This window comes from Zonotrichia leucophrys, chromosome 22 (assembly GCF_028769735.1).
Source record: "Zonotrichia leucophrys gambelii isolate GWCS_2022_RI chromosome 22, RI_Zleu_2.0, whole genome shotgun sequence".
Lineage (NCBI taxonomy): Eukaryota > Metazoa > Chordata > Aves > Passeriformes > Passerellidae > Zonotrichia > Zonotrichia leucophrys.
The window spans coordinates 850,109-876,534 of NC_088191.1; the positions used below are offsets into that span (position 1 = coordinate 850,109).

Sequence of the window (26,426 nt, forward strand, 5' to 3'; positions counted from 1 at the left end):
GTGTCCGTAGTCGTTGTCCCGGGGGGATGCTCTGTCGGTATCCATTGCCCCGGGGGATGCTCCCGCCCGTGTCCGTCCTTCCCCCGGCCCCGCGGTCAGGGCACCCGCCTGGCTGTTCCCCTCCACATCCCGCCGTGATCCGGGACCGGGCGCCGCTCCCCCGTCCCTCCGTCCCGGCCGCACTGCCCGGGGTGTCCCCGTCCCTCCCGGGGCACCGGGGCTGGTGATGCTGTTGGGGTTCGGGCAGGAATTGGGGCAGAGCTGGGACTGGGGTGGGGCTGGATTTGGGACCGTGGCCCCCTCCCGAGCCGCCAGAGACGGGAACGACGCTCCGGTGCTGCTCGGACACGGCTTTGTTCAGCAGGGAACGCGGATGTTCAGCTCCCCCGGCGTCCCGGGGGCGATCCCCGCTGCAGAACCTCCCGAGGGCATCCAGAGCAGCTCGGGAGGGGTTTCCGAGCCGGGAAATCCGGGAACCGGGCGGCTCCTCCTCAGCCTTCGGTCCGGGGATGCTTCGTGGCCGGCAGGAGCGGGGGCGCCTCAGCCACCTTCACCCTGAGGGTGCTCTGCAGGGGGACACGGGCACTCAGAGCGCGTTCAGGGGGGACAGCGGGGGTTTGTGGGGCGGTGCTGACCGGGAAGAAGGAATGGAGCAGCAGGAGCAGCAGCAGCGCCGCCAGCGCCAGCCCGAGCCACAGCAGGTAGTGCCAGCGGACGCCGTAGCGGATGAGGCGGAGGGGAGAGGTCAGCCAGAGGAACGAGGACTTGGGGCGCCTGTGGGGACACCGGGCTGAGCCACTGCCTGTCCCCTGTCCATGGGGACACCGGGCTGAGCCACCGGGGACACCGGGCCCGGCCACCGCCTGTCCCCTATTGAGGGGACACCGGGCTCAGCCACCACCTGTGCCCACCGGGGACACCGGGCCCGGCCACCCCTTCCTTTGAGCACCGGGCTCACACCACTTGCCCGTCACACCCTGTCCCATTGGGGGACACGTGGCTCAGCCTCACCTGTCCCAGCGGGGACACCGGGCCCGGCCACCCCCTGCCGTCCCTGCCTGTCCCACGGGGGCCACCATACTCAGGCCCCCCTGTCCCCTTCCTGGGGGGACACCGTGCTCAGCCTGTCCCTGTCCCCTATCGGGGGGACACCGGGCTCAGCCTGTCCCTGTCCCCTGCCCAGCAGGGACACCGTGCTCAGCCTGTCCCCTGTCCCCTCCTGCTGTCCCCGGCTCACCTGGGCTCGGGCAGGGTCGGGTGCTTGTTGGGCTCCTCCCGGCCCTTCCCCACCGGCCGCTCCTCGGCCTCCTGCGCCGACAGCAGCTCCAGGCTCAGCTCCAGCTTCCCCTGCAGGCCCGGGATGGGGGCGGTTGGATGTGTCCCCGCTGTCCCCCAGCCCCGCGCGGGTGTCCCCAACCCACCGAGAGGCGCTGGCCGCCGTCCTCGTGCATGGTGCAGGGCCACCAGCCCCGCGCCCTCCGCCTGCGGAACAGGTTCAGCGGCCGCAGAGCCCGGGCGCGGAACCAGCGGCGGGAGAGGCGGCGGGAGAGCCGCGCCAGGGGCAGCCCGAGCCGGGAGAGCCGCGCCAGGGAGAGCCAGGCCCGGGAGAGCCGCGCCCGGAGGAAGAGGGGCAGGGAGAACCAGGGCCACGAGAACCAGGGCAGCTCCGACGGCGAGGCCCGGCACAGGCGGGCGCTGCGGGCCGGGCGGGGCAGCCGGGTCAGCTCCAGCTCCAGGATCCCTGCGGGACACGGCAGGGGACGGCTCTGGCACCGGGGGGAGCTCCTTATCATCACTGGTCCTCCTTATCACCAGTGGGAGCTCCCTCTCACCAGTGGAGGCTCCCTGTCACCAATGGGAGCTCCTTATCATCAATGGGAGCTCCCTGTCACCTGGGGGAGCTCCTTATCATCAGTGGATCCTCCTTATCACCACTGGAAGTTCCCTGTCACCAGTGGAGGCTCCCTGTCACCGGTGGGAGCTCCTTATCACCAGTGGGACCTTCTTATCATCAATGGGTCCTCCTTATCAACAGTGGGAGCTTGTTGTCACCAGTGGCAGCTCTTTGTCACTAATGGGAGCTTCTTGTCACCAGTAGGAGCTCCCTCTCCCCACCGGTTGCTCCCTGTCCCCACTGGCTGTCCCCTGTCCCCTGCAGTGTCCCCCCGGTGGTGACAGGGTCTCTCACCCAGCAGATCGTCCGCCTTGAACTTGTCATTGTCCCACACCTGCAGGATGAGCTTGGGCGGCACCTTCAGCAGGGTCTCGTCCAAGCTCCACACGTGCTCCTGCCCGGGGACACGGCAAGGTCACACGTGTCCCTGGGCTGTGTCCCCGGGCTGTGTCCCCGGGCTGTGTCCCCAGGCTGTGTCCCCTCCCTGTCCCCGACCTTGCGGCGGATGGCGCAGAGCTTCTCAGCCGCCAGGAACTCGAAGGGGAACACGAAGCGCCAGTTGAAGGCGCCGCGGCCGTCCAGGGAGCGATAGTGGATGTCGGTGTGCTGCCGCTGCTCGGGGAGCCCGTCCAGCCACCTGCGGGGACAGCGCTGTCACCTCGGTGCCACCATCCAGGGGACACTGCTGTCACCCCTGCACCCATCCCAGCCCATCCAGCCACCTGTGGGGACATTGCTGTCACCCCTGCGTCACTGCCCAGGGGACACTGCTGTCACCCCTGCACCCATCCCAGCCACCTGCGGGGACAGCGCTGTCACCTTGGTGTCACCACCCAGGGGACATTGCTGTCACCCGTGTGCCACCATCCAGGGGACACCACTGTCATCTGTGTGCCACCACCCAGGGGACACCGCTGTCACCCCTGCACCCATCCCCACCTGTCCAGCCACCTGCAGGGACAGCGCTGTCACCCGTGTGCCACCACCCTGGGGACACTGCTGTCACCCATGTGCCATCCACAGTGAACACTGCAGTCACCCGTGTGTCATCCCCAGAGGGGACACCGCTGTCACCACCGTGCCCACACGGATGGGGACACCCTGGCGTGACAGGGACCCTGGGGACCCTGCGGTGACAAAGGACCTGCCAGGGGCTCTGGGGCGAGCAGGACAGGAGCTGGGAGGTGACACGATGGGGACACACCCGGACACGTAGATGTCACTCATGCGCTGGCCCAGCAGGTTGATGTCCCCGGGCTCCGTGTCCCGCACGTTCCACACCACGCAGCGCAGCTCGTACCTGGGCAGGGACAGGGACGGGGACGGGTCTGTCACCCTCTGCCGGGCTGGCCCTGTCCCCTCGGGGGTGGCCCTGTCCCCTCGGGGGTGGCCCTGTCCCCTCGGGGGTGGCCCTGTCCCCTCGGGGGTGTCCCCTCCCTCACTCACCCCTCGGCCCGGCGGGGGTCGATGTTCACGGGGGGCCCGGGGGGGCCGAGGCTGGTGGGGAAAATGTCCACCCACATCTGCACCTTGCCCTGGGGACACCGGGACGGGCTGGCACCGGCCCCATGTCCCCAAGTGTCCCCATGCCCCAGGCTCCTCATCACCTCAGGGTCCCTTTGTCCCCCCAGCACCTGTCCTTGTCACCCCCTGCTCCATCACCCACTCCTGGGGTCCTTGGCACCCACCCCAGTGTCATTGTCACCACAATGTCCCATCACCCACCCCAGTGTCCCTGTCACCGTGGTGTCCCATCCCCAATGTCCCTGCCACCCCAGTGTCCCATCACCCACCCCAGTGTCCCTGTCACCCCAGTGTCCCCATCCCCATTGTCCCTGTCCCCGCGGTGTCCCCATCCCCAGTGTCCCTGTCACCGTGGTGTCCCCATCCCCAGTGTCCCTGCCACCCCAGTGTCCCCATCCCCAGTCTCATTGTCATGACAATGTGCCCACCTCCAGTATCCCTGTCCCCATGGTGTCCCCATCCCCATTGTCCCTGTCACCACAATGTCCCCATCCCCAGTGTCCTTGTCACTGCGATGTCCCCATCCCCACGTTCTCTGTCACCCCGATGTCCCCATCACCCCTCACCACCAGGTGTCATTGTCACCTCAAGCCCGGTGTCCCTGTCCTCACTGTCGCTGTGTGCACAGTGTCCCCATCACCCCCGGCCCGGTGCCCCCGTCCCTGTCCCCCCGGTGTCCCCGGTGTCCCCGCTGTCCCGGTGGCACCTGCTCGAGGCCGGGCCGGGCGCGGCTCTGCAGCCCGCGCGTCTCCAGGTGCTCCGGGACGAGCTCGCACAGGTTCAGCACGTGCAGGGCCAGGCGCTCCCGGGGGGCCCCGGCGTGGCGGGGCGGGGGCTGGCGCCGCTCTGGGACCCCGGGGCCGCTGTCACCCCACAGACACCCCCGGATCCTCCCCAGAGACCCCAGATCCGCCCAACACCCCCAAATTACCCCAGAGACACCAGATCCCCCAAATCCTCCCCAGAGCCACCCAGATCTGCCCAACACCCCCAAATTACTGCAGACACCCCGAAACCCCCCAGACCCCCAAACCCTCCCCAGATTCCAAAACCCCCCAGACCCCCCCAATTCCCAACATCCCCAGACCCCCCAATCCCCACAACCCCCGCCCCCAAATCCCCAAAATCACCCCAGAACCCTCCCAACCCCCAAACCTTCCCCATCCTTCCCCCCCTCAGAGTCCGACAAACCGCCCCAGCCCCCCAAGCCCTCACGGCCCGGTTGCCCTCCTCCCAAGCCCCCGCAGTCCCCGGAACGCCCCAGAACCCCAAGCCCCCACCAGCCTTGCCCACACCTCCCAACACCGCCAGGACCTCTGAAACTGCTTGACCCCCGTGCACAGCCCCAGCCCTCTCAACCTCCCCAGGCCCCTACCCCCCGAGACCCTCCCCACTCTTCCCAAACGCCTCCGACCCCCCAATCCCGCACCAATCTGCCCCCCCGGCCCCAACATCCCCAAATCCACCCACCCCTTCCCATCCCCCCCACCTCCACCCTCATCCCAAACCCGTCCCGCCCGCCAACCCTCCACCTCCCCTCCATCCCCGTTCCCCTCTCCGATGTTGCAAACGCCGCCCGCCCAGGCTCAGGGCGGTGCCCCCGCGGCTGAAGCGGGGCCCGCCCCCGGGCCCTCTGTGCCAGCCCGGCTCCTGGCCCGCCTGCCGGTGCCACGCTCGGTCCCTCTGTCCAGCACCGGCTGTGCCCGCCTGGGCCCTCTGTGCCACCTCTGCTCTGCTGGGAGCCACCCCTGTGCCCGCCCCGGCCCTCTGTGCCAGCCCGGGCCCTCTGTGCCCACCCTGGCCCTCTGTGCCAGCCCCGGCCCTCTGTGCCCACCCTGGCCCTCTGTGCCCGCCCCGGCCCTCTGTGCCCACCCCGGCCCTCTGTGCCAGCCCCGTGCCATCTGTGCCCACCCTGTGCCATCCTCCTGTGCCCCTCATCCTGCCCCTCCTCGTGTCCCAAATCCCTCTGTGCCCGCTCCGTGCCATCCTCCTGTGCCCCCCTCCATCCTCCTGTGCCCCTTGACCCTCCTGTATCCCCCAAACCCTTCGGTGCCCCCCATCCTGCCCCTCCTCGTGTCCCAAATCCCTCTGTGCCCGCTCCCTGCCATCCTCTTGTGCCCCTGTGTGCCCACCATGTTCCCTCCTGTCCCCTCTCCCAGTGTCCCTCCTTGTCCCTCCTTTGCCCTCTTCCCTGTGTCCCCTCCTGTCCTTGCCCTCTGTCCTCTGTGTCCCCTCTCCCAGCCCCTTGTGTCCCCCCTTGTCCCTCCTGTGCCTCCTTCCCGTGTCCCCTCCTGTCCCCCCTCCCAGCCCCCCATGTCCCCTCCTGTGCCCTCTGTGTTCCCTCCTGTCCTGCCCTCTGTGTCCCCTTCTGTCCCCTCTCCCAGTCCCACCGTGTCCCCTCCTTGTGCCCTCCCAGCCCTCTGTATCCCCTCCCCATGTCCCCTATGTCCCTCCCCATGTCCCTCCCTGTCCCTCCCCATGTCACCCCCGTGTCCGCCAGCCCCCCTGTGTCCCCCCGTGTCCCCTCCCCGTGTCCCCGCGCCACCCACGTGTGGTACAGGGTGGGCAGCCCGCAGTGGGCGCGGTGGTGGGACAGCAGCCGGTCCTCCAGGTCGATGGTGGTGCTGCCGATCTCCTGGTCCGGTGGCACCTTGTCGTGGTCCATGATTGTCACCCGCAGGTCCTTCTCCAGGGGGATGGTGGCCGTCAGCTCGAACATCCTGGGGGCAGCGGCGCCATCAGCCCGGGGGGGGCACGGGGACAGGGACCCACAGGGACAGGAGAGATGGGGACAGGGGACATGGCAGGGCAGGGAGGGGGACAGGAGGGGACACTGGGAATGGGACAGGTGGTGGCACAGGGACAGGGCACGGCAGGGAAAAGGACAGGTGGGGACAAGGCAGGACAGAAAATGGGACAGGAGGGGACATGGCAGGACAGGGAATAGGACAGATGGGGACACAGGGAATGGCACCGGTGGTGGCACAGGGAATGGGACAGCTGGGGACACAGGGACATGGCAGGACAGGGAGTGGGACAGGAGGGGACATGGCAGGACAGGGAATGGTTCAGCTGGTGGCACAGGGAATAGGACAGGTGAGGAGGGCACAGGGACAGGGCAGGACAGGGAGTGGGACAGGTGGGGACACAGGGACATGGCACCGGTGATGCCACAGGGAACGGGACAGCTGGGGGAACAGGGGATGGGACAGGTGGTGACACAGGGAATGTCACAGGCATCTGGTGGCACAACAGCACTGGGAATGGCAACCTGGTGAGCGCCCCCTGTGCCCCCTGGAGGTGACAGTGCCACCAGGACCACCTCCCCCCGTGGGTGACAGTGCCACCAGTGCCACCCGGGCGCACCTGCCGAAGACGGGCTCCAGGGTGTTGGGCACGTACTGGTCACGCTGCCCCAGCGTCCTCTTGCCCAGCGCCACCCGCACGTAGGGATCGCTCTGGGGGGGCAGGAGGGGACACCGGGGGGTGACACCGGGCCCGCCCCGCCCTGCCCCGCCCCGCGGTCCCCGCTGTCCTCACCAGGCCGGTGACATCGCGGGGGGACAGGTCGAAGGCTCGCACCACGTAGACGCGCACCAGGCAGGGCTGCGGCTGGGCGGGCGGCAGCCGCTGGAAGCAGCGCGGGCCGGGCAGGGCTGCGGTGCCCTCGGACACGGGGTAGATGCGGAACAGCCCCTGAGAGACCCCGCGGTGCCTCCGGGGGTCCCGCCCGTCCCCGGGGGTCCCGCACTGGGGGGGTTCACCCACCTTGAAGGTGCCCACGGGCTCGGGGGCACGGCCGGGTTTGCACAGGGGGAAGCTCTGGCAGAAATCCTGCAGCGCCTGGAACTCGGGCACGGCCTCCAGCTCGCAGCCGTAGATCTGTGGGGCAGCCAGGGCCAGATCTAGGGCTGCTCCTCACGGCGGCCCCGGGCCCTTCTTCATCCTTGTCCCCAGTCCCTCCTCATCCTCATCCGTGTCCTCTCCCCAGCTTCATCATCCTTGTCCCCGTTCCCTCCTCATCATCATCCTTGTCCCCTCCTCACCTTCATCATCGTCCTTGTCCCCATTCCCTCCTCATCATCATCCTTGTCCCCTCCTCACCTTCATCATCATCCTTGTCTCCATTCCCTCCTCACCCTCATCCTTGTCTCCATTCCCTCCTCATCCTCATCCTTGTCCCCAGTCCCTCCTCATCCTCATCCGTGTCCTCTCCCCAGCTTCATCATCCTTGTCCCCATTCCCTCCTCGTCCCCATCCTTGTCCCCTCCTCACCTTCATCATCATCCTTGTCCCCATTCCCTCCTCGTCCCCATCCTTGTCCCCTCCTCACCTTCATCATCATCCTTGTCCCCATTCCCTCCTCATCCCCATCCCTTGTTCCCTCCCCACCTTCATCATCATCCTTGTCCCCTTCAGCTTCATCCCCATCTCTTGTCCCCATTCCCTCCTCATCTCCATCTCTGTCCTCACCCACTCCCTTCATCTTGTCCTTGTCCCCATCCTGTCCCTCTCTGTCCCCATCCTGTCCCTGTCCCAGGCTCTGGCTCACCTTCAGTCTGTCCCCGTTGGCTCCCCATGGAGATTTGGGCTCCTTGTCCTCCATGGACGCGTAGAATTTGCTCCACCAGTCCCTCTCCTCCTCGTGGTCCTCATGGTCCTCATCCTCCTCATCTTCATCCTCCTCGTCCTGGCGGGGAGCAGGAGGGCACAGGTGGGGACAGGTGGCCCTGGTGGCCTCCCCTGTGCCCCCTGTCCCCGTCCCTGTGCCCACCTCATCCTCAGCCCGCCTGCTCCTCAGGTAGCCCAGCAGGTCCTGCAGGGAGCAAAGGGCTCTTGGGGAAACTGAGGCACGGGGCCGGGCGGTGCCAGTGCCCAGCGGTGCCAGGGCTGGTGCCAGGTGACATGGGGGGACTCACCTGAGCCATCCTGGCCGGGGACATGGCCAGGAACTGGGAACACCAACGCCTGAAGGGGCTGGAGGTGGCGGGCGCCGAGAGGAGCTCGTCTGAGGGACACGGGGACAGCGGGGATGAGGGAGGGGACAGCTGGGACAGGCTGGGGACAGCTGGGATGGGGCAGGGATAGGGCAGGGGACAGATGGCATGGGCAGGGGGTACAAAGGGTGAGGTAGGGATGGGACAAGTGGCACCTGTAATGGGCAGGGATGGGCAGGGATGGGACAGGTGGCACCGGGCATGGGACAGGTGACACCAGGGATGGGACAGGCAGCACAAGGGATGGGACAGGTGGCACCAGGGATGGGCAGCGATGGGCAGGGATGGGACAGGGGACACCGGGGATGGGACAGGTGGCACCAAGGATGGGCAGCGATGGCACGGGCAGTACCTGGCAATGACACGACCGTGTCAGAGCCGTTGCCGGGCTCCTGGCGGGGCAGGGGGCACCGGTACCGGCCCAGCTCCCTGACGCTGGCCTGGCCCAGCAGCAGCCGCCGCTCGGCGCCCGCGCGGTGCCAGAGCCGCAGGCGGATGGGCGGCACCAAGCGCTCCTGCTCGGGCAGCGCCTGCGGGGACAGCCGGGGACAGCTCAGGGACAGCCCGGTCACCGCGGCCACACCCACGGCCACACCCGCTCCCATCCCGCCCCGCCCTCACCAGGGTGAGCAGGAAGGCGTTGCTGGGGAAGTTGGGGTTGGTGGCCATGTCCTGGATCGGGGGCGTCCACAGGCTCTGCTCCCCCCACTGCAGCTCCAGGCGCGGCTCCCGCACGGCCCCGCGCAGCCCCCGCAGCCCCCAGGCCAGCACCTGCGGGACGCGGGCCTGGCACCGCAGGGCTCCCCTGGAGGTGTCCCCGTCCGTGTCCCTGTCCCCATCCCTGTCCGTGTCCCTGCCCCCGCTCCTGTGCCGGCTTTGCCTCCTCCCCTCTGTGCCCGCGCTCATCTTGGCTCCTGTTCTTGTCCCTGTCCTGTCCCCATCTCCTGTCCTTGTCCCCGTCCCCATGAGCTTCAGCTCTGCCCACAGCCCCTGCCATGCCCAGGTTGCATCTCCAGTCTTGTCCCCAGTTCATCTTTATCTCTGTCCCCCTCCCACCTTTATCCCTGTCCCATCCCTGTCCCCATCCCACCTTTATCACTCTCCAATCCCTGTCCCCATCCCAGCCCCGCCTCCATCCCATTCCCCACTCCCTGCTTGTCCCCACGCTGTCCCCACCCCATTCCCTGTTCCCCCCTTGTCCCCACGCTGTCCCCTCCCCGCAGGCGGCTCCCACCTCCAGCGCCACCCAGTGCAGGCGCGGCCGCAGCTCCGGGGGGATGCCGAACCCGTCCTTGCTCAGGGGCGGGGGGCTCAGCGGAGCCGGGGACCCGTCCTGCCGTGGGGGGGACACAGTGACAATGCCACCCCGGGCCTGGGTGCCCTCTGTGTCACCCCAGTGTCACCCCAGTGTCACCCCAGTGTCACCCCAGTGTCCCCGCCTCACCTGGGGCTCCTGCAGGAGCTCGAAGGCCGCCAGCAGCTCCCCGGCCGCGCCCCGCGGGCCCCGCAGCGCGTGGGGCTGGAGCCGGGGCGGCTCCCGGAGCGCCGCGTCCAGCCAGACCCGCGGGGAGCACACGCAGCGGCCCAGGAGCACCGCGGGGCCCTGCGGGGAGAGCCGGAGCAGGGGCGGGCCCGGCCGGGGCTGTGCCTGCCCCTGCAGCCCGGACAGCTCCATCCTTCCATCCCTGATCCCTGCCCCTCCATCCCTGATCCCTGTCCTTCCATCCCTGACAGCTCCATCCTTCCATCCCTGATCCCTGCCCCTCCATCCCTGATCCCTGCCCCTCCATCCCCGACAGCCCCATCCTTCCATCCCTGATCCCTGTCCTTCCATCCCTGACCTCTCTGTCCTTCCATCCCTGACAGCCCCATCCTTCCATCCCTGATCCCTGCCCCTCCATCCCTGATCCCTGTCCTTCCACCCCTGACAGCTCCATCCTGCCACCTCTGATCCCCTTGTCCCTTGATTTCTGACCTCTGTCCTTCCATCCCTGATCCCTGTCCTTCCATCCCTGACCTCTCTGTTCTTCCACCCCTGACAGCTCCATCTTTCCATCCCTGAGCCCCTGTCCCTCCATCCCTCCTGCCAGCCCTCCATCCATCCCTCCATCCATCCATCTGCTCCCACCCTTCCCTCTCTCCTTCCTCCCTCCCTCTCTTTTCACATCCCTCCACCCTTCCATCCCTGATCCCCCATCCCCATCCCCTCCTCTGCTCCCATCCCTCCCTCCCGTGCCCGGAGTGTCCCCTACCTGTCCCCGCTGGTCCCACACCTCCACCACCACGGCCGGGGGGTCCCTCCCGACGCCTCGGGGGTCCCCGAACAGCGGCACCCGGGGGAACAGCAGCGTCTGCTCCCAGCGCGGGTCCAGCGCCCCGCGCACCGTCCCCGTGCGCTGGCTCAGGGACACGAACGACACGTGCGCGGTGGCATCTGGGGACAGCGACAGCGTCAGCCCCGGGGCTGCCGGCGCGGCGGCGGCCGGGGACAGGAGGGGTCTCACCTATGGAGGTCCTGGAGCCGCCGGGCGCCAGATCCAGCGCCTGGAAGATGTAACAGCGGAGCTGGAAGCGGCCGGGGCCTGGGGACAGCCGGGGGTCAGGGAGGGCTGCGAGAGCCCGGCCCCTCCCGGTCACTCCTGGTCACTCCCGGTCACTCCCAGCCCGTCCCCGGTCCCTCCCCGATCCCTCCCGGTCCCTCCCGGTCACTCCCAGCCCGTCCCCGGTCCCTCCCCGATCCCTCCCGGCCCCGGGCTCACGTTGGAAGCTGCAGACGATGAAGGGCGGCGGCTGCTGCAGGGCCACCTCTGGACTGTCCTGGGCCGGCTCCTCGGTGTCCTGGGAGGGGACAGGACAGGGCTGGGGGGACCCTGCTGTCCCCTTGTCCCTCTGTCCCGTGTGCGGCTGTGCCATCACGGCTCTGCTCCACAGGGCTCCATCCCAACCCCTTCCCTCCCTTCCATCCCCACACCTCCCGTTCCCGGGTCCCTCCCGTTCCCGGTCCCTCCCGTTCGTACCGGGGCTCCCCGGAGCAGGAAGAGCGGTGCCACGGCCGCCCCGGGCTCGGCGGGCACCAGGCAGCGCTGCCAGCGCCGCCGGCGGCACCGGGGCCCGGCCGGCACCTTGGGCTGGAAGGTGCAGCCCCAGAAGCACTCGGGCTGCCAGGCCTCGTCCTCCCACAGCTCCTCGGGGTCCTGCAGGGGACACGGGGACAAGGGGACAGTGTGGCACAGGGACTGCCAGCCTCATCCCCATCACCCCCTTCCCTCTCATCATTGTCCCATCATCCCAACCCACCGCCCTCATGTCCCATCACCCCCATCCTGCCACCCCATCCTTGTCACCTCTCTCTGTCACCACCCTGCCCCGTCCCTGTCCCCGAGAGTGTCACCAGGCTGCTGCAGGTGTCCGTGTCCTGTGTCAGGCTGTCGCTGTCCCTGTGGCGGACGCGGAGCCAGCGCCGGCGCCGCAGGGTGTGCCACTGCTGTCCCTCGCTGTGCCACGCTGCCGGGGGGCTGCCATCCTCCGTGCCCACCCCGTAGTGCCAACCTGCACACACAGGGCGCAGCTCCTTGCCACCGTGTACCTGTCACCCCCATTTTGTCACCTTCATCCCCGTCATCCCATCCCTGTCACCCCCTTCCCGTCACCTCCATCCCTGTCACCCCTATTTTGTCACCCCCATTCCTGTCACCCCATCCTCCGTGCCCACCCCGTAGTGCCAACCTGCACACACAGGGCGCAGCTCCTTGCCACCAGGTACCTGTCACCCCCATTTTGTCACCTTCATCCCCGTCATCCCATCCCTGTCACCACATCTCTGCCACCCCCATCCTGCCACCCTCTCCTGTCACCATTATTTTGTCACCCCCATTCCTGTCACCCCATCCCCATCATCCCATCCCCGTCACCACATCTCTGCCACCCTCTCCTGTCACCTCCATCCCTGTCACCCCTATTTTGTCACCCCCTTCCCGTCACCTCCATCCCTGTCACCCCTATTTTGTCACCCCCATTCCCGTCACCCCTGTCCCTCCCACCCCGCTGTGCCCACCGGGGACCCCCCACTCACCATCCTCATCCTCAGCCCCCTCCGTGTCCACCTGCCAGTCGCTGGTGACGTGCCAGCCCTGGGGACACGCCACCTCCTCCTTCGGTGGCACTGCCACTCCCTTCTGTAAAACCAGGCAGGTGCTGAGCTGTGACACTCGGGTGTCACCCACGCTGTCCCCACGCTGTCCCCCACTCACGGCGTCCGTGCTGGCCGTGCTGCTCCAGCCCCCGCCGGGGTCTCGGCTCTGGTTCTCGTAGAGCTCCTCCAGCACCACGGTCCCTGTGCCCTCTGCCCGTGCTGGCACCCTGGGGACACCGGGGGACAGGGCTGGTGTCACCCTGGGGACACGGCTGGTGTCACCGTGCTCCCTGTGCCACCACCCTGGGGACACGGCTGGGTCACCATGCTCCCTGTGCCACCACCCTGGGGACACGGCTGATGTCACCATGCTCCCTGTGCCACCACCCTGGGGACACGGCTGATGTCACCATGCTCCCCACAGGGACAGGGCTGGTGTCACCGTGCTCCCTGTGTCACCACCCAGGGGACACAGCTGGTGTCACTGCGCTCCCCGCAGGGACAGGGCTGGGTCACCACGCTCCCTGTGCCACCACCCTGGGGACACGGCTGGTGTCACCGCGCTCCCTGTGCCAGCACCCTGGGGACACGGCTGGTGTCACCGCGCTCCCCGCAGGGCCAGGCCTGGCCGTCCCCCGCTCTCACCGCCGCCGTGGCCGCTCCACGCTCCAGGGCCCGTCCCAGCTCCATCCCTGGGGGGGCCGCAGCTCCTCCGGGGGGCGCAGGGCCCGGCCGGAGCTGTCGGAGAACGCGGGGCGCCCCCAAAACCGCCGGGGCCCCCAGGACCCCAACAGGCGCGTCTGGTTCTCGAACTGCGGGGACAGAGTGGCTGCTCTTAGGGACACAGCAGCTGGCCTTAGGGGACACTGGGCCTGGCCTTAGGGACACTGTGCTGGCCTTAGGGACACTGGGCCTGCCCTTAGGGGACACAGCGCCTGGCCTTAGGGACACTGGGCCTGGCCTTAGGGGACACAGCAGCTGGCCTTAGGGGACACTGGGCCTGCCCTTAGGGGACACTGGGCCTGGCCTTAGGGACACTGTGCTGGCCTTAGGGACACTGGGCCTGGCCTTAGGGGACACTGTGGAGTGCTGGCCCCTCCCAGGTGTCCCCTCCCAGGTGCTGTCCCCTCCCCACTGTCCCCTCCCATGCTGTCTCCCTGTCCCTGCTGTCCCCACACTGTCCCCTGTACTGTCCCCGTGCTATCTCCCATGCTGTCCCCTCCGTTGTCCCCACTGCACATCCCCATGTCCCCAGCTGTCCCCTATGGTGTCCCCATCCGTGTCCCCACTATCCCCATGCTGTCCCCCCTGTACTCTCTCCTGTACTGTCCCCGTTTTCCCCTTGCTGTCCCCTCCCCTGTCCCCCATGCTGTCCCCTGTATTCTCCCCATGCTGTGCCCATGCTGTCCCCTCCCCTGTCCCCACGCTGTCCCCATCCCTGTCCCCACCATCTGGCAGTAGAAGCGCAGGCTCCCCCCGAGCAGCCCGGCCAGCTCGCCGCTCTCGGCCACTCGGCCCAGCCACAGCCACACCCGCACCTGGGCCTGGCTGTCCCCGCAGCCCTGGGGACACAGAGTGGGACACAGAGTGTGGCACAGTGTCACTGAGGGGCGGGGACACGCGGGGGGACAGACAGGGGACATGGGGGGACACAGAGCACAGGGACTTGGAGGAGATGAGGTGGGAATAGAGAGGGGACATGGAAGGGACAAGGAAGGACAGCAGGGGACACCAAGGGGACACAGAGGGACACCAAGGGGACACGGAGGGACACCAAGGGGACACCAAGGGGACACGGAGGGACACCAAGAGGACACCAAGGGGACATGGAGGGACATGGAGGGACACCAAAGGGGACATGGAGGGACACCAAAGGGACATGGAGGGACACCAAGGGACACCAAAGGGGACATGGAGGGACAGCAGGGGACACCAAGGGGACAACAGAGGGACACCAAGGGGACACAGAGGGGCCACCAAGGGGACATGGAGGGACACCAAGGGACACCAAAGGGGACATGGAGGGACAGCAGGGGACACCGAGGGGACACTGAGGGGACACCGAGGGACAGCAGGAGCTCCCACCAGGAACACGGTGACGATCCTCCCGCAGAGTTGGCCGCAGGCGCCAGGGCCGTGCGGGGAGTGCAGGACATCGGTGGCAGGGACACGGGCCGAGGCCACCCGTGTCCGGCCCCGCAGCAGCCACAGCTGCACATCGGGGACACCGGCCTGGGGCTGTGGGGACACGGGGACAGCGGTGAGAGTGGCACCAGAACGGGGACAGGAGCGGCCCCATGGAGACCCAGCCTCAGCACGGTGGGGTTGGGTTGGTCACACTTTGGGGTTTTGGTGTCACCTCCACGGCCAGCGCGGCCGCGCGCCGCAGCCACCCCCGGGCCACCGTCCCCAGGGCGTCCCCGTGGCGGCCGCCGGCCCCGGCCTCGCGCTGCAGCCGCTGCAGGAGGCGCCGCCGGCAGCTCCGCAGCTGCTGGTCCAGGGCCGTCAGGGCGGGCTGCTGCTCCAGGTACTGCAGGGCGGCCCTGCGGGGCCAGAACAGAACAAAATCACCCCAAAATCACCCCAAAAACATCCCAGAATCAACCCAAAAACATCCCGGTCCAGGGCGGTCAGGGCGGGCTGCTCCTCCAGGTACTGCAGGGCGGCCCTGCGGGGCCAGAACAGCCCAAAATCACCCCAAAATCACCCCAAAAAACATCCCAGAATCAACCCAAAATCACCACAAAAAACATCCCAAAATCACCCCAAAATCACCACAAAAAACATCCCAGAATCAACCCAAAATCACCCCAAAAAACATCCCAGAATCAACCCAAAATTACCCCAAAACCATCCCAGCCCAGGGTGGCCCTGCAGCACCCAGAACAGCCCAAAATCACCCCAAAATCACCCCAAAATCACCCCAAAAAACATCCCAGAATCACCCCAAAAACACCCCACAATCAACCCAAACCCATCCCAGAATCAACCCAAAATCACCCCAAAATTACCCCCAAAACATCCCAGAATCAACCCAAAAACATCCCAGTCCAAGGCGGGCTGCTCCTCCAGGTACTGCAGGGCGGCCCTGCGGGGCCAGAACAGCCCAAAATCACCCCAAAAACATCCCAGAATCAACCCAAAATCACCACAAAAAACATCCCAGAATCACCCCAAAATCACCACAAAAAACATCCCAGAATCACCCCAAAAACACCCCACAATCAACCCAAACCCATCCCAGAATCAACCCAAAATCACCCCAAAAAACATCCCAGTCTAGGGATGACCTGCAGTGCCCAGGACAGCCCAAAATCACCCCAAAATTACCCCCAAAACATCTCAGAATCAACCCAAAATCACCCCAAAATTACCACAAAATCACCCCAAAAAACATCCCAGAATCAACCCAAAAACATCCTGGTCCAGGGCGGTCAGGGTGGGCTGCTCCTCCAGGTACTACAGGGAGGCCCTGCAGGGCCCAGAACAGCCCAAAATCACCCCAAAATTACCCCAAAAACCATCCCAGAATCACCCCAAAACCATCCCAGTCTAGGGCAGCCCTGCAGGACCCAGGACAGCCCGAAATCATCACAAAATCACCACAAAAACATCCCAGAATCATTCTAAAAACATCCCAGAATCAACCCAAAATCACCCCAGAATCAACCCAAAATCACCCCAAAAACATCCCAGTTCAGGGCAGCCCTGCAGCGCCCAAACCGGCCCAAAATCACCCCAAAACACCCCGAAACCTAAAGGATCACCCTAAAATCCCCAATTTCACCCCCAAAATTCTTTGCCCCAACAATTCCTCGTTTTTTCCCCAAACGCTCCATCCTCCCACCAAAAACCCCATTTCCACCCCAAACACCCCAGTCCTCCTCCTCCCATTTCCACCCCAAACTTCCCTCCAGAATGTCCCATTGTCCCCCAAAATGTCCCAAAGTGTCCCAAACCCCCCAAACCCCATCGCCAGCCCCGTTTCCCCCCCAGATTCGGGGTCCCCCAGCCCCAAACCCCGATGTTGGGATTTGGGATCTCTCACTCGCAGTCCTGCTCCAGCTCCCGCAGCAGCTTCGTCCCGATGTCCCCGTTGGTGTCCCCGTGGTGTCCCTGCAGCTTGGCCAGGTTCTCCTCCTGGGAACGGCCCCAAAATGGATTTGGGGTCAATCCCACCCCAAAATGTCCCCAAAATGATTTGAGATCTTTCACAGCCCAAAAAGTTCCCAAATGGATTTGGGGTCAATCCCATCCCAAACTGTGCCTAAATGGATTTGGGATTTTTCACAGCCAAAACTGTCCCCAAATGGATTTGGGGTCAATCCCACCCCAAACTGTTCCTATACAGATTTGGGAACTTTCACAGCCCAAAATGTTCTCTAATGGATTTGGGTCAATCCCACCCCAAAATGTCCCCAAATGGATTTGGGTCAATCCCACCCCAAAATGTCCCCAAAATGATTTGAGATCTTTCACAGCCCAAAAAGTTCCCAAATGGATTTGGGGTCAATCCCATCCCAAACTGTTCCCAAAATGATTTGGGGTCATTTCCACCTCAAACTGTTCCCAAATGGATTTGGGGTCAATCCCATTCCAAACTGTTCCCATATGGATTTGGGATCAGACACAGCCCAAACTGTTCCAAAATGGATTTGGGGTCAATCCCACCCCAAAATGTCCCCAAATGGATTTGGGTCAATCCCACCCCAAAATGTCCCCAAATGGATTTGGGGTCAATCCCACCCCAAACCATTCCCAAATGGATTTGGGGTCAATCCCATCCCAAACTGTTCCCAAATGGATTTTGGATCAGTCACAGCCCAAACTGTCCCCAAAGGGATTTGGGGTCAATTCTACCCCAAACCATTCCCACTCAGGTTTGGGGTCAATCCCACTCCATCCCAGCTGGATTTGGGGTCAATCCCACCCCAAACCATTCCCACATGGGTTTGGGATCGATCCCACCCAGATTTGGGGTCATTCCCAGCTGGATTTGGGATCATTCCCCACCCAGATTTGGGACCATTCCCACCAGAATTTGGGATCAGTCCTGCCCAGATTTGGGACCATTCCCACCAGAATTTGGGATCATTCCCCACTCAGATTTGGGACCATTCCCACCAGAATTTGGGATCAGTCCTGCCCAGATTTGGGACCATTTCCAACTCGATTTGGGGTCAGTCCCACAGAGATTTGGGGTCAATCCCACAGAGATTTGGGATAATCCCCACCCGGATTTGGGATCACCTCCACCCAGATTTGGGGTCATTCCCAGCTGAATTTGAGATCATTCCCCACCCGGATTTGGGATCATCCCCACCCGGATTCAGGGTCACTCCTGCCCGGATTTGGGGTCAGTCCTGCCCGGATTTGGGGTCACCCCTGCCCGGATTTGGGGTCACTCCTGCCCGGATTTGGGGTCTCACCAGGTGCTGGCACAGCGCCCGCAGGAGGTTCAGGCTGTCCCAGCGGTGCCCGGCGTCCTCCCACTGCGAGGTGACAGCGGCCACAGGTTTGTCCCCAAACCACGGCAGGTAGTGGTAGAGGTTCCCTAAATCCAGGAAAATCAGGAAATTTGGGGAATTTGGGGTCAAGACAGACCTGGCCACGCTGCTGAGGTGCAGCTGCGGCTTCCTGGGAGGTGTCATGGGATCATCTGAGATTCCCAAATTGTCCCCTTGATCCACAGGTGACATCACCCAGTGACACCCAATCCATGTCCCCAACACCCCAAAAACACCCCAAAACCACTTCAGCCCAGGGTGTCCTTGCAGCACCCCAAAATCACCCCAGAATCACCCAAAAAACACCCCAAAATTACCTCAGCCCAGAGTGTCCTTGCAACAGGTCAAAATCACCCCAGAATCACCCAAAAAACCCTCCAAAACACCCTAAAATCACCTCAGCCCAGGGCATCCTGGCAGTGCCCCAGAACACCCCAAAGTAACAGAGAATCACCCAAAAAACGCCCCAAAACACCCCAAAATCACCTCAGCTCAAGGCGTCCTGGCAGTGCCCCAGAACACCCCAAAATCACCCCAAACCATCCCCAAACGGCCTAAAATCCCTAAAAACATCCCAAATCACCCCAAAGTAACCCAGCATCAACCCCAAACATCCCCAAAACATCCCCAACCACCCTAAAACACCCCAAAACCACCCCCAAAAAACCCCAAACCTCCCACACATGCGGATCAAACCCTCCAATAATTAAATAATCACCCTAATTAACCAGCAATTAGCCACACCCCCATTGTCTCCCCGCCCCTTTCCCCAGTTCCCCCACCCGGGGGAGGTGACAGGAGGTGACAACGGCCCCGGTGCCACCCGCGCTGTCCCCGCTCACCGTCGAAGGCGGGCACGGCGGGCACGGTGGCGGCCGCGGTGCCACCCATGCCCAGCTCCAGGCTCAGCGCCTCGGGGCCGCCGGGCACGGCCGTGGCCGAGTAGAAAACCCCGCAGAGCCCCAGCTGGCAGCGGGGCAGGCGGCTCTGCGGCGAGAGAAACCCCGAGAGCGCTCAGCTGGCACCGAGGGGTGACGGTGGCACCGGCCCATGGTGGTGTCCCCGTGTCCCCACCTGCGCCCGCTCGGCGTCCACCGGGGCCACGGCGTCGCGCTGGCGCCCCGGCGGGGTCCCCGTGTGGGTGCAGAGCTCCAGCAGCAGCCGGCCCCGGAAAACCGGCCCCGAGTCCTGGGGAACGAGCCCTGGCTGTGGGGCGGCCCCAAATGTCCCATTGTGCCCCAAAGTCCTGCCCCGACAATTCCTGTTTTCCTTTAAATGCCCCGTTCTGTTATCACCACCCCATTTTCACCCCAAATGTCCCATTGTCCCCCAAAGTCCTGCCCCGACAATTCCTGTTTTCCTTTAAATGCCCCATTCTGTTATCACCATCGCATTTTCACCCCAAATGTCCCATTGTCCCCTAAAATCCTGCTCCATTGTCCCCCAAAGTCCTGCCCCGACAATTCCTGTTTTCCTTTAAATGCCCCGTTCTGTTATCACCACCCCATTTTCACCACAAATGTTCCATTGTCCCCCAAAGTCCTGCCCCGACAATTCCTGTTTTCCTTTAAATGCCCCATTCTGTTATCGCCACCCCATTTTCACCCCAAATGTCCCATTGTCCCCCAAAGTCCTGCTCCGACAATTCCTGTTTTCCCCCAAATGTCCCATTCTCTGTTTCCCCATCCCATTTTCACCCCATTCTGTTTTCCCATCCCCATTTTGCCCCATTCTCCATTTTCCCCATCCTATTTACACCCCAAATGTCCCATTGTCCCCTAAAGTCCTGCCCCAAAAATTCCTGTTTTCCTTAAATGTCCCAATTACTGTTATCACCACCCATTTTCATCCATTCTCCATTCCCCCCATCCCATTTTCACCCATTCTGTTTTCTCCATCCCCATTTTGCCCCATTCTCCATTTTCCCCATCCCATTTTCACCCCAAATGTCCCATTGTCCCCCAAAGTCCTGCCCCAATAATTCCTGTTTTCCCTCAAATGTCCCGATTTGTGTTATCACCACCCCATTTTCGCCCCATTCTCCATCCCCCCCCATTCCATTTCACCCCGTTTTCTGTTTTCCCCATTCCATTTTGCCCCATTCTCCATTTTCCCCACCCCATTTTCACCCCAAATGTCCCATTATCTCCTAAAGTCCTGCCCCCAAAATTCCTGTTTTCCCTCAGATGCCCTGTTCTCCGTTCCCCATCCTATTTACACCCTATTCTCAGTTTCCCCCCACCCCATTTCACCCCAAAACTCCCCCTGCCCTTGAAACCACCCCAATTCCCTTTCCCACTCCCCAAACCCTCACTGACAACCCCACAACCCCATTCCCCCTCCAACCCCCCATTTCCCCCTGCATTGCCCCATTCCCACCCCAAACATCCCACAGCCCTCAGAAACCCTTCCTTGGCCCCAATAACTCCCGATTTTCCCCCAGACACCCCATTATTCCCCCAAAACCCCCATTTCCCCAAACCCTGCTCCGTACCCTGGCAGCGTCCGGCCGGGGGCCGTAGAAGGGCAGGAAGCTGGGCCCGAAGGAGGGGAAGAACCCGGGGGTCCCCTCTGGGGGCAGACAAAAGGGGGTTCAGGGTGGGCTCTGGCTATTGGGGACCCCAAAAAGGGACAGCCCCGCTCACCCTCGAGCTCCTTGGGCTCCCGGGAGATTTGGGACAGCCGCAGGGTGGCCCTGCCCAGGGCTTTGCTCCGGCACGACCTGGGGGGACACGGTCAGGGGTCCCCCGAATGCGGGGGGGGTCCCCAAACCTGAGGAGTGTCCCCTAATCCCAGGTATATCCCCCCAAACCCGAGGGGTGTCCCCTAATCCCAGGTATATCCCCCCAAACCCGAGGAGTGTCCCCTAATCCTGGGGATGTCCCCAAACCCGAGGAGTGTCCCCTAATCCTGGGGATGTCCCCAAACCCGAGGGGTGTCCCCTAATCCTGGGGATGTCCCCCCAAACCTGAGGAGTGTCCCCTAATCCCAGGTATATCCCCCCAAACCTGAGGGGTGTCCCCTAATCCTGGGGATGTCCCCCCAAACCCGAGGAGTGTCCCCTAATCCCGGGGATGTCCCCCCAAACTCGCAGGGAGTCCCCCAAACCCGAAGGTCATCCCCCAAACTCGAGGAGTGTCCCCCAATCCTGGGGATGTCCCCAAACCCGAGGAGTGTCCCCTAATCCTGGGGATGTCCCCAAACCCGCGGGGTGTCCCCTAATCCCAGGTATATCCCCCCAAACTCGAGGAGTGTCCCCCAATCCTGGGGATGTCCCCCCAAACCCGAGGGGTGTCCCCTAATCCCAGGTATATCCCCCCAAACTCGCAGGGAGTCCCCCAAACCCGAAGGTCATCCCCCAAACCCGAGGAGTGTCCCCCAACCCCGCAGAGTGTCCCCTAATCCTGAAGATGTCTCTCCAAACCCACGGGGAGTCCCCCAAACCCTCGGGAGCCCCCAAACCTGAGAGGTGTCCCCTCAATCCCTCGGGGTGTCCCCCAATCCCGAGGGTGTCCCCCTCTCACCCACGCAGGATTTCCAGCAGGATCTCGTCGCAGATGGGCGGCAGCTGCGGGGACAGAACAGCGCCGGGTGTGGCTGCTGTGGGAAATGGGGGCGCCCCCCCTTTTTGGGGTGCCCCCATTTGGGGCTGGGGGCGCTCCTCACCCGCAGGGGGAAGGACAGAACCTCGTTCCACTCGGGGCTGGCATCGGCGGGGACCCCGTGGGTGCAGAGCTGTGGATGGGACAGCTGTGAGCCCCCGAAAGGATGGGGCACCCCCAGGGCCCCCGGGCACCCCAAATTCCCGGCCCGGCACCCCAAATTCCCGGCCCCGCGCTCACCGTCCTGCCCGCAAAGCCGACCCGCACCGACACCTTCAGCGAGCCCGCGGCGCCCCCCAGGCACGGCCGCGCCGGCTCTATTGCAAGGGGACGGCGAGCAGAGAGATTTTGGGGGGTCCCCAAATCCATCCCCACCCCAAATCCACCCCGGCTCCCACCCTGCGGCAAGCAGGGGTCCCCAAATTCTCCCTTCACCCCAATTTCCCCGCGTTCCCACTCTGTTGGAGCAAAGCAGTCCCCAAATTCACTCTTCGCCCCAAATTCCCCCATGCCCACCTTGTGGTGAGAAGGAGGGTCCCCAAACCCACCCCTACCCCAAATTCCCGGTGTCCCCACCCTGTGGTGAACAGGGGATCCCCAAATCTGCCCCCATTCCAATTCCCGGTGTCTCCACCCCAAACCTCCGTGTCCCCACGCCAATTCCTGGTGTCCCCACAAACCCCAATGTCCCCATTCCAATTCCCGATGTCCCCACCCCAATGTTCGGTGTCCCCACCCCAATCCCCGATGTCCCCACTCCAGTTCCCGGTGTCCCACTCCAGTTCCCGTGGTCTTCACCCCAATGTTCAGTGTCCCCATGTCAATTCCTGGTGTCCCAACCCCAAACCCTCGTGTCCCCACCCCAATTCCTGGTGTCCCCATGCCACACCCCGATGTCCCCATGTCAATTCCTGGTGTCCCCACCCCAATTCCCGGTGTCCCCATGCCACACCCCGATGTCCCCATGCCACACCCCGATGTCCCCACCCCAAAGCCTCGTGTCCCCACTCCAATTCCCATGGTCATCACCCCAGTGTTCGGTGTCCCCACCCCAATTCCCGGTGTCCCCATGCCACACCCCAATGTCCCCACCCCAAACCCTTGTGTCCCAAACCCTCGTGTCCCCGCCCCAATTCCCGCTGTCCCCACCCCAATTCCCGGTGTCCCCACGCCACACCCCGGTGTCCCCATGCCACACCCCAATGTCCCCACCCCAAACCCTCGTGTCCCAACCCAAACCCTCATGTCCCGACCCCAAACCCTGGTGTCCCCGCCCCAATTACTGGTGTCCCCATGCCACACCCCGATGTCCCCATGTCAGTTCCTGGTGTCCCCACCCCAATTCCCGGTGTCCCCATGCCACACCCCAATGTCCCCACCCCAAACCCTTGTGTCCCAACCCCAAACCCTCGTGTCCCCGCCCCAATTCCCGCTGTCCCCACCCCAATTCCCGCTGTCCCCACCCCAACTCCCGGTGTCCCCACGCCACACCCCAATGTCCCCACCCCAACTCCCGGTGTCCCCACGCCACAGCCCGGTGTCCCCACGCCACAGCCCGGTGTCCCCACCCCGCGGCAGGTCCTCGGCGCGGAACACGCGGATCTGCAGCGTGGTGGCGCACGGCGGTGGCCGCAGCAGGTTGGCCTCCACATCCTCATCCCCCGGCGGCACCTCCTGCTCCTGGGGATGGGGTGGGGGACAGGTGACAGCGTGGGGACCCCCCCAGGAGGGGTTTTGGGGCGCGGGGGAGGGCGGGGCGCTCACCTGGGCGCGCTCCCCGGCGCGGCGCACCACCAGGCTGACCTGCAGGAAGCCCTGCGAGCGGCGGTCGCGGTGCCGCGGGTGCTGCAGGCTCAGCCACTTCCCGCTCAGGCTGCGCCCTGCCCCGCCGGGGACACCGGGGACGCCGCGGTCACCTCCCCGGTGCCACCGGAGCCACGCCCGAAACCTCCCCAAAACGCTCGGGGCTCCCCCAAAATGGGGCTTCAGCCCCGGCTAGTGCTGGTGTGAAATGTGGCTCAAAATGTGGCACCCCAAAATGTGGCACCCCAAAACGTGTCACCCCAAAATGTGTCACCTGATGTCACCCCATGCCACCCCAACCCTGTCGTTACCTGGGGCAGAGTAGATGGTGCCAACGTCGAGCTGTGGGAACGGCAAAAGGGGTGAGAGTGCTCTGAGAGCCATTCCTAGTGCCCCATTCCCAAATCCCCAATTCCAAACTCCATTCCCAAGCCCCAATCCCCAAAAGCCAACCCCAATCCTCCATTTCCAAACCTCAAACCCAATCCCCCATTCCAAATTCCAATCCCCATTCCAATCCCCCTATCCCAAACCTCCAATTCCAATCCCCCATTCCCAAACTCCAATCCCAATCTCCCATTCCCAATCCCCCATTCCCAAACCCCATTCCAGACCCTCCATTCCCAATCTCCCATTCTCAAATTCCAAACCCCATTCCCAAATCCCAAACTCCAATCCCAATCCTCATTCTCAATCCCCCATCCCAATCCCTCACTCCTCACCTCGAAGATTCCGATGACGGGCTTGGTGCAGATGTTTGGTGAACGGAGCACCTGGGACAGGGAAGGGGACACGGCTGTCCCTGTGTCCTTGTGTCCCTGTGTCCTTGTGTCCCTGCGTCCTTGTGTCCCTGCCCCATCCCTGTGTCCCCGTGTCCCTGTCGCTGTCCCCCCAGTGCCACCTCTCCGCCCCACCTGGATCTGGATGGGCAGTGCCACCAGCTGCTCCGGCGCCATGTGGAAATCCTGGCAGAACACCTGCAGCCCGGAGAAGGGACAGTGAGGGCGGGCCGAGGGACAGCGGCGGTGCCCGTGTCCCCTCCGCGGTGTCACCTCGTTGAAGTAGGGGTTGTTCCCGCTCCGGCTGCGGCTGTGGAAGTGCTGCCTCCCGATCTGCACCCTCACCACGGGCTTGATGGCATTGCCCCGCAGCTGGCGGCCCTTGATGACCCTCACCCGCACCTGCGGGGTGGCACTGACGTGTCACCACCAGGGGACATCACCCCCTTGGCTGCCACCCTGTGCCCGTGGGTGCCCTACCTGGAAATCCTCTTTCCTGTCCTCAGGTGCCACCCCCGGTGGCTCCAGGGCCACCTGGCCGTGCCCGGTGGTGACAGGGACGTCCGCGGCCGTGCCGTGCGGGTCGTGGTAGCAGCGGAGGGTGACGGTGCACTGCAAGGGGACAGTGACACGGGGACGGTGCCACCCGGGGTGCTGTGGGGCGCTGTGGGGCGCTGTGGGGCTGCGCTCACCCCCGTGGGCCGCTCCCGGTGGTCCAGCAGCGGGATGTCCCTGGCGGTCATCGGCAGCCTGGGGCTGGCCACCAGCTCGCTCAGTGACACCGTGGTGGCACCCAGGTCCCTGCGGGAGGGGGCACGGTGAGGGTGGCCGTGGTGATGGGGTGGCCATAGTGAGGGGGTGGCCATAGTGAGGGGGTGGCCACAGTGAGGGGGTGGCCACAGTGAGGGGGTGGCCTGTGAGGGGTGGCGTGTCAGGGGGTGGCCTAGTGAGGGGTGGCCATAGTGAGGGTGGCATGGTCAGGGTGGCCATAGTGAGAGGGTGGCCATGTGAGGGGTGGCCGTGGTGGGGGGGTGGCCATAGTGAGGGGGTGGCCACAGTGAGGGGGTGGCCATAGTGAGGGGGTGGCCATGTGAGGGGGTGGCCATAGTGAGGGGTGGCCTGGTGAGGGGGCGTGGCATGGTGGCAGTGGGGGGTGGCCACGTAGGGTGGAGGGGGTGGCCATGTGCAGGGGTGGCCGTGTGGGGGTGGCCATAGTGAGGGGGTGGCCATGGTAGGGGTGGCCTGGTAGGGGGTGGCCGTGGTGAGAGGGTGGCCGTGAGGGGATGAGGGTGGCCATAGTGAGGGGGTGGCCATAGTGAGGGGGTGGCCGTGGTGAGGGGGTGGCCATAGTGAGAGGGTGGCCATAGTGAGGGGGTGGCCGTGGTGAGGGGGTGGCCATAGTGAGGGGGTGGCCACAGTGAGGGGGTGGCCATAGTGAGGGGGTGGCCACAGTGAGGGGGTGGCCGTGGTGAGGGGGTGGCCGTGGTCAGGGGGTGGCCATGGTGAGGGGGTGGCCGTGGTGATGGGGTGGCCATGGTGAGAGGGTGGCCATAGTGAGGGGGTGGCCATAGTGAGGGGGTGGCCATGGTGAGGGGGTGGCCATAGTGAGGGGGTGGCCACAGTGAGGGGGTGGCCATAGTGAGGGGGTGGCCACAGTGAGGGGGTGTCCCCCCAGGGCTGGCACTCACTCCCGGGGCAGCAGGCAGTCCCCACGCCACAGGCGCAGCCCCAGCGTGTCCGTGGCACTCAGGGGACACGAGTCCAGCGGCCACACCAGCTCCTGACGGGGGTGACACGGCTCAGGGGGGTGACCCCGTGTCCCTGTGCCACCACGGGTCACCCCGGGGCCACCTCACCTCATTCCAGGTGAGGCTGCGCTCCTCGGGCACCACCTGGGTTCTCCTGGGGACACCTGTGTGGGACAGGACGGGTGGTGTCACCTCGGGATGGGGACATGGGAGGTGTCTTGTGCCACCCTGTGCCATGGCGTGTCCCACACCCCGCGGTGTCCCCAACCCCGCCGTACCTCGGAAGCAGACGGACAGCAGGACACCGGGACCGAAGCCGGTGGCCCCGGGAATGTGGACGGCGACCACGTGGCAGCGCAGCATGGCCACGGAGCGCTGGCACCGAGGACGGAGCTGTCACCGAGGGGGTGCCACCAGCGGGACACCCCCGAGTGACGTGG

The 26,426-nt window shown here is 64.7% G+C and overlaps 1 protein-coding gene across 1 annotated transcript; it reads right to left on the reverse strand.

The window, feature by feature from the left end:
• Positions 1-491: 491 nt before the first annotated feature.
• Positions 492-26,349, reverse strand: FER1L5 (fer-1 like family member 5). Its single transcript, XM_064730953.1, has 51 exons — positions 26,265-26,349; positions 26,095-26,150; positions 25,927-26,018; positions 24,931-25,039; positions 24,719-24,850; positions 24,374-24,640; positions 24,182-24,232; positions 23,771-23,801; positions 23,421-23,536; positions 23,225-23,336; positions 21,897-21,973; positions 21,721-21,789; positions 21,579-21,622; positions 20,700-20,776; positions 20,549-20,625; positions 19,129-19,242; positions 18,897-19,041; positions 17,977-18,101; positions 16,596-16,687; positions 15,153-15,215; positions 14,907-15,090; positions 14,633-14,785; positions 13,996-14,109; positions 13,193-13,359; positions 12,488-12,774; positions 11,807-11,964; positions 11,433-11,609; positions 11,175-11,253; positions 10,920-10,997; positions 10,668-10,849; positions 9,860-10,018; positions 9,650-9,748; positions 9,037-9,186; positions 8,768-8,945; positions 8,338-8,570; positions 8,193-8,234; positions 7,971-8,108; positions 7,187-7,300; positions 6,959-7,114; positions 6,785-6,876; positions 5,968-6,138; positions 4,125-4,281; positions 3,341-3,429; positions 3,099-3,194; positions 2,390-2,531; positions 2,189-2,288; positions 1,636-1,741; positions 1,422-1,512; positions 1,238-1,347; positions 636-774; positions 492-566 (listed from the first exon to the last, which is right to left on the reverse strand). Exons 1-51 carry the CDS (start codon positions 26,347-26,349, stop codon positions 492-494), a joined length of 6,150 nt encoding a protein of 2,049 aa, XP_064587023.1.
• Positions 26,350-26,426: the final 77 nt, after the last annotated feature.

Coding starts and splice junctions, on each gene's coding strand:
- FER1L5 (XM_064730953.1), bottom strand. CDS start 26,349: ATGCTGCGCTGCCACGTGGTCGCCGTCCACATTCCCGGGGCCACCGGC. Junction 24,851..24,930: donor ACCGGGAGCGGCCCACGGGG/GTGAGCGCAGCC, acceptor GTCCCCTTGCAG/TGCACCGTCACCCTCCGCTG. Junction 21,623..21,720: donor TTCTGTCCTTCCCCCTGCGG/GTGAGGAGCGCC, acceptor CTGTCCCCGCAG/CTGCCGCCCATCTGCGACGA.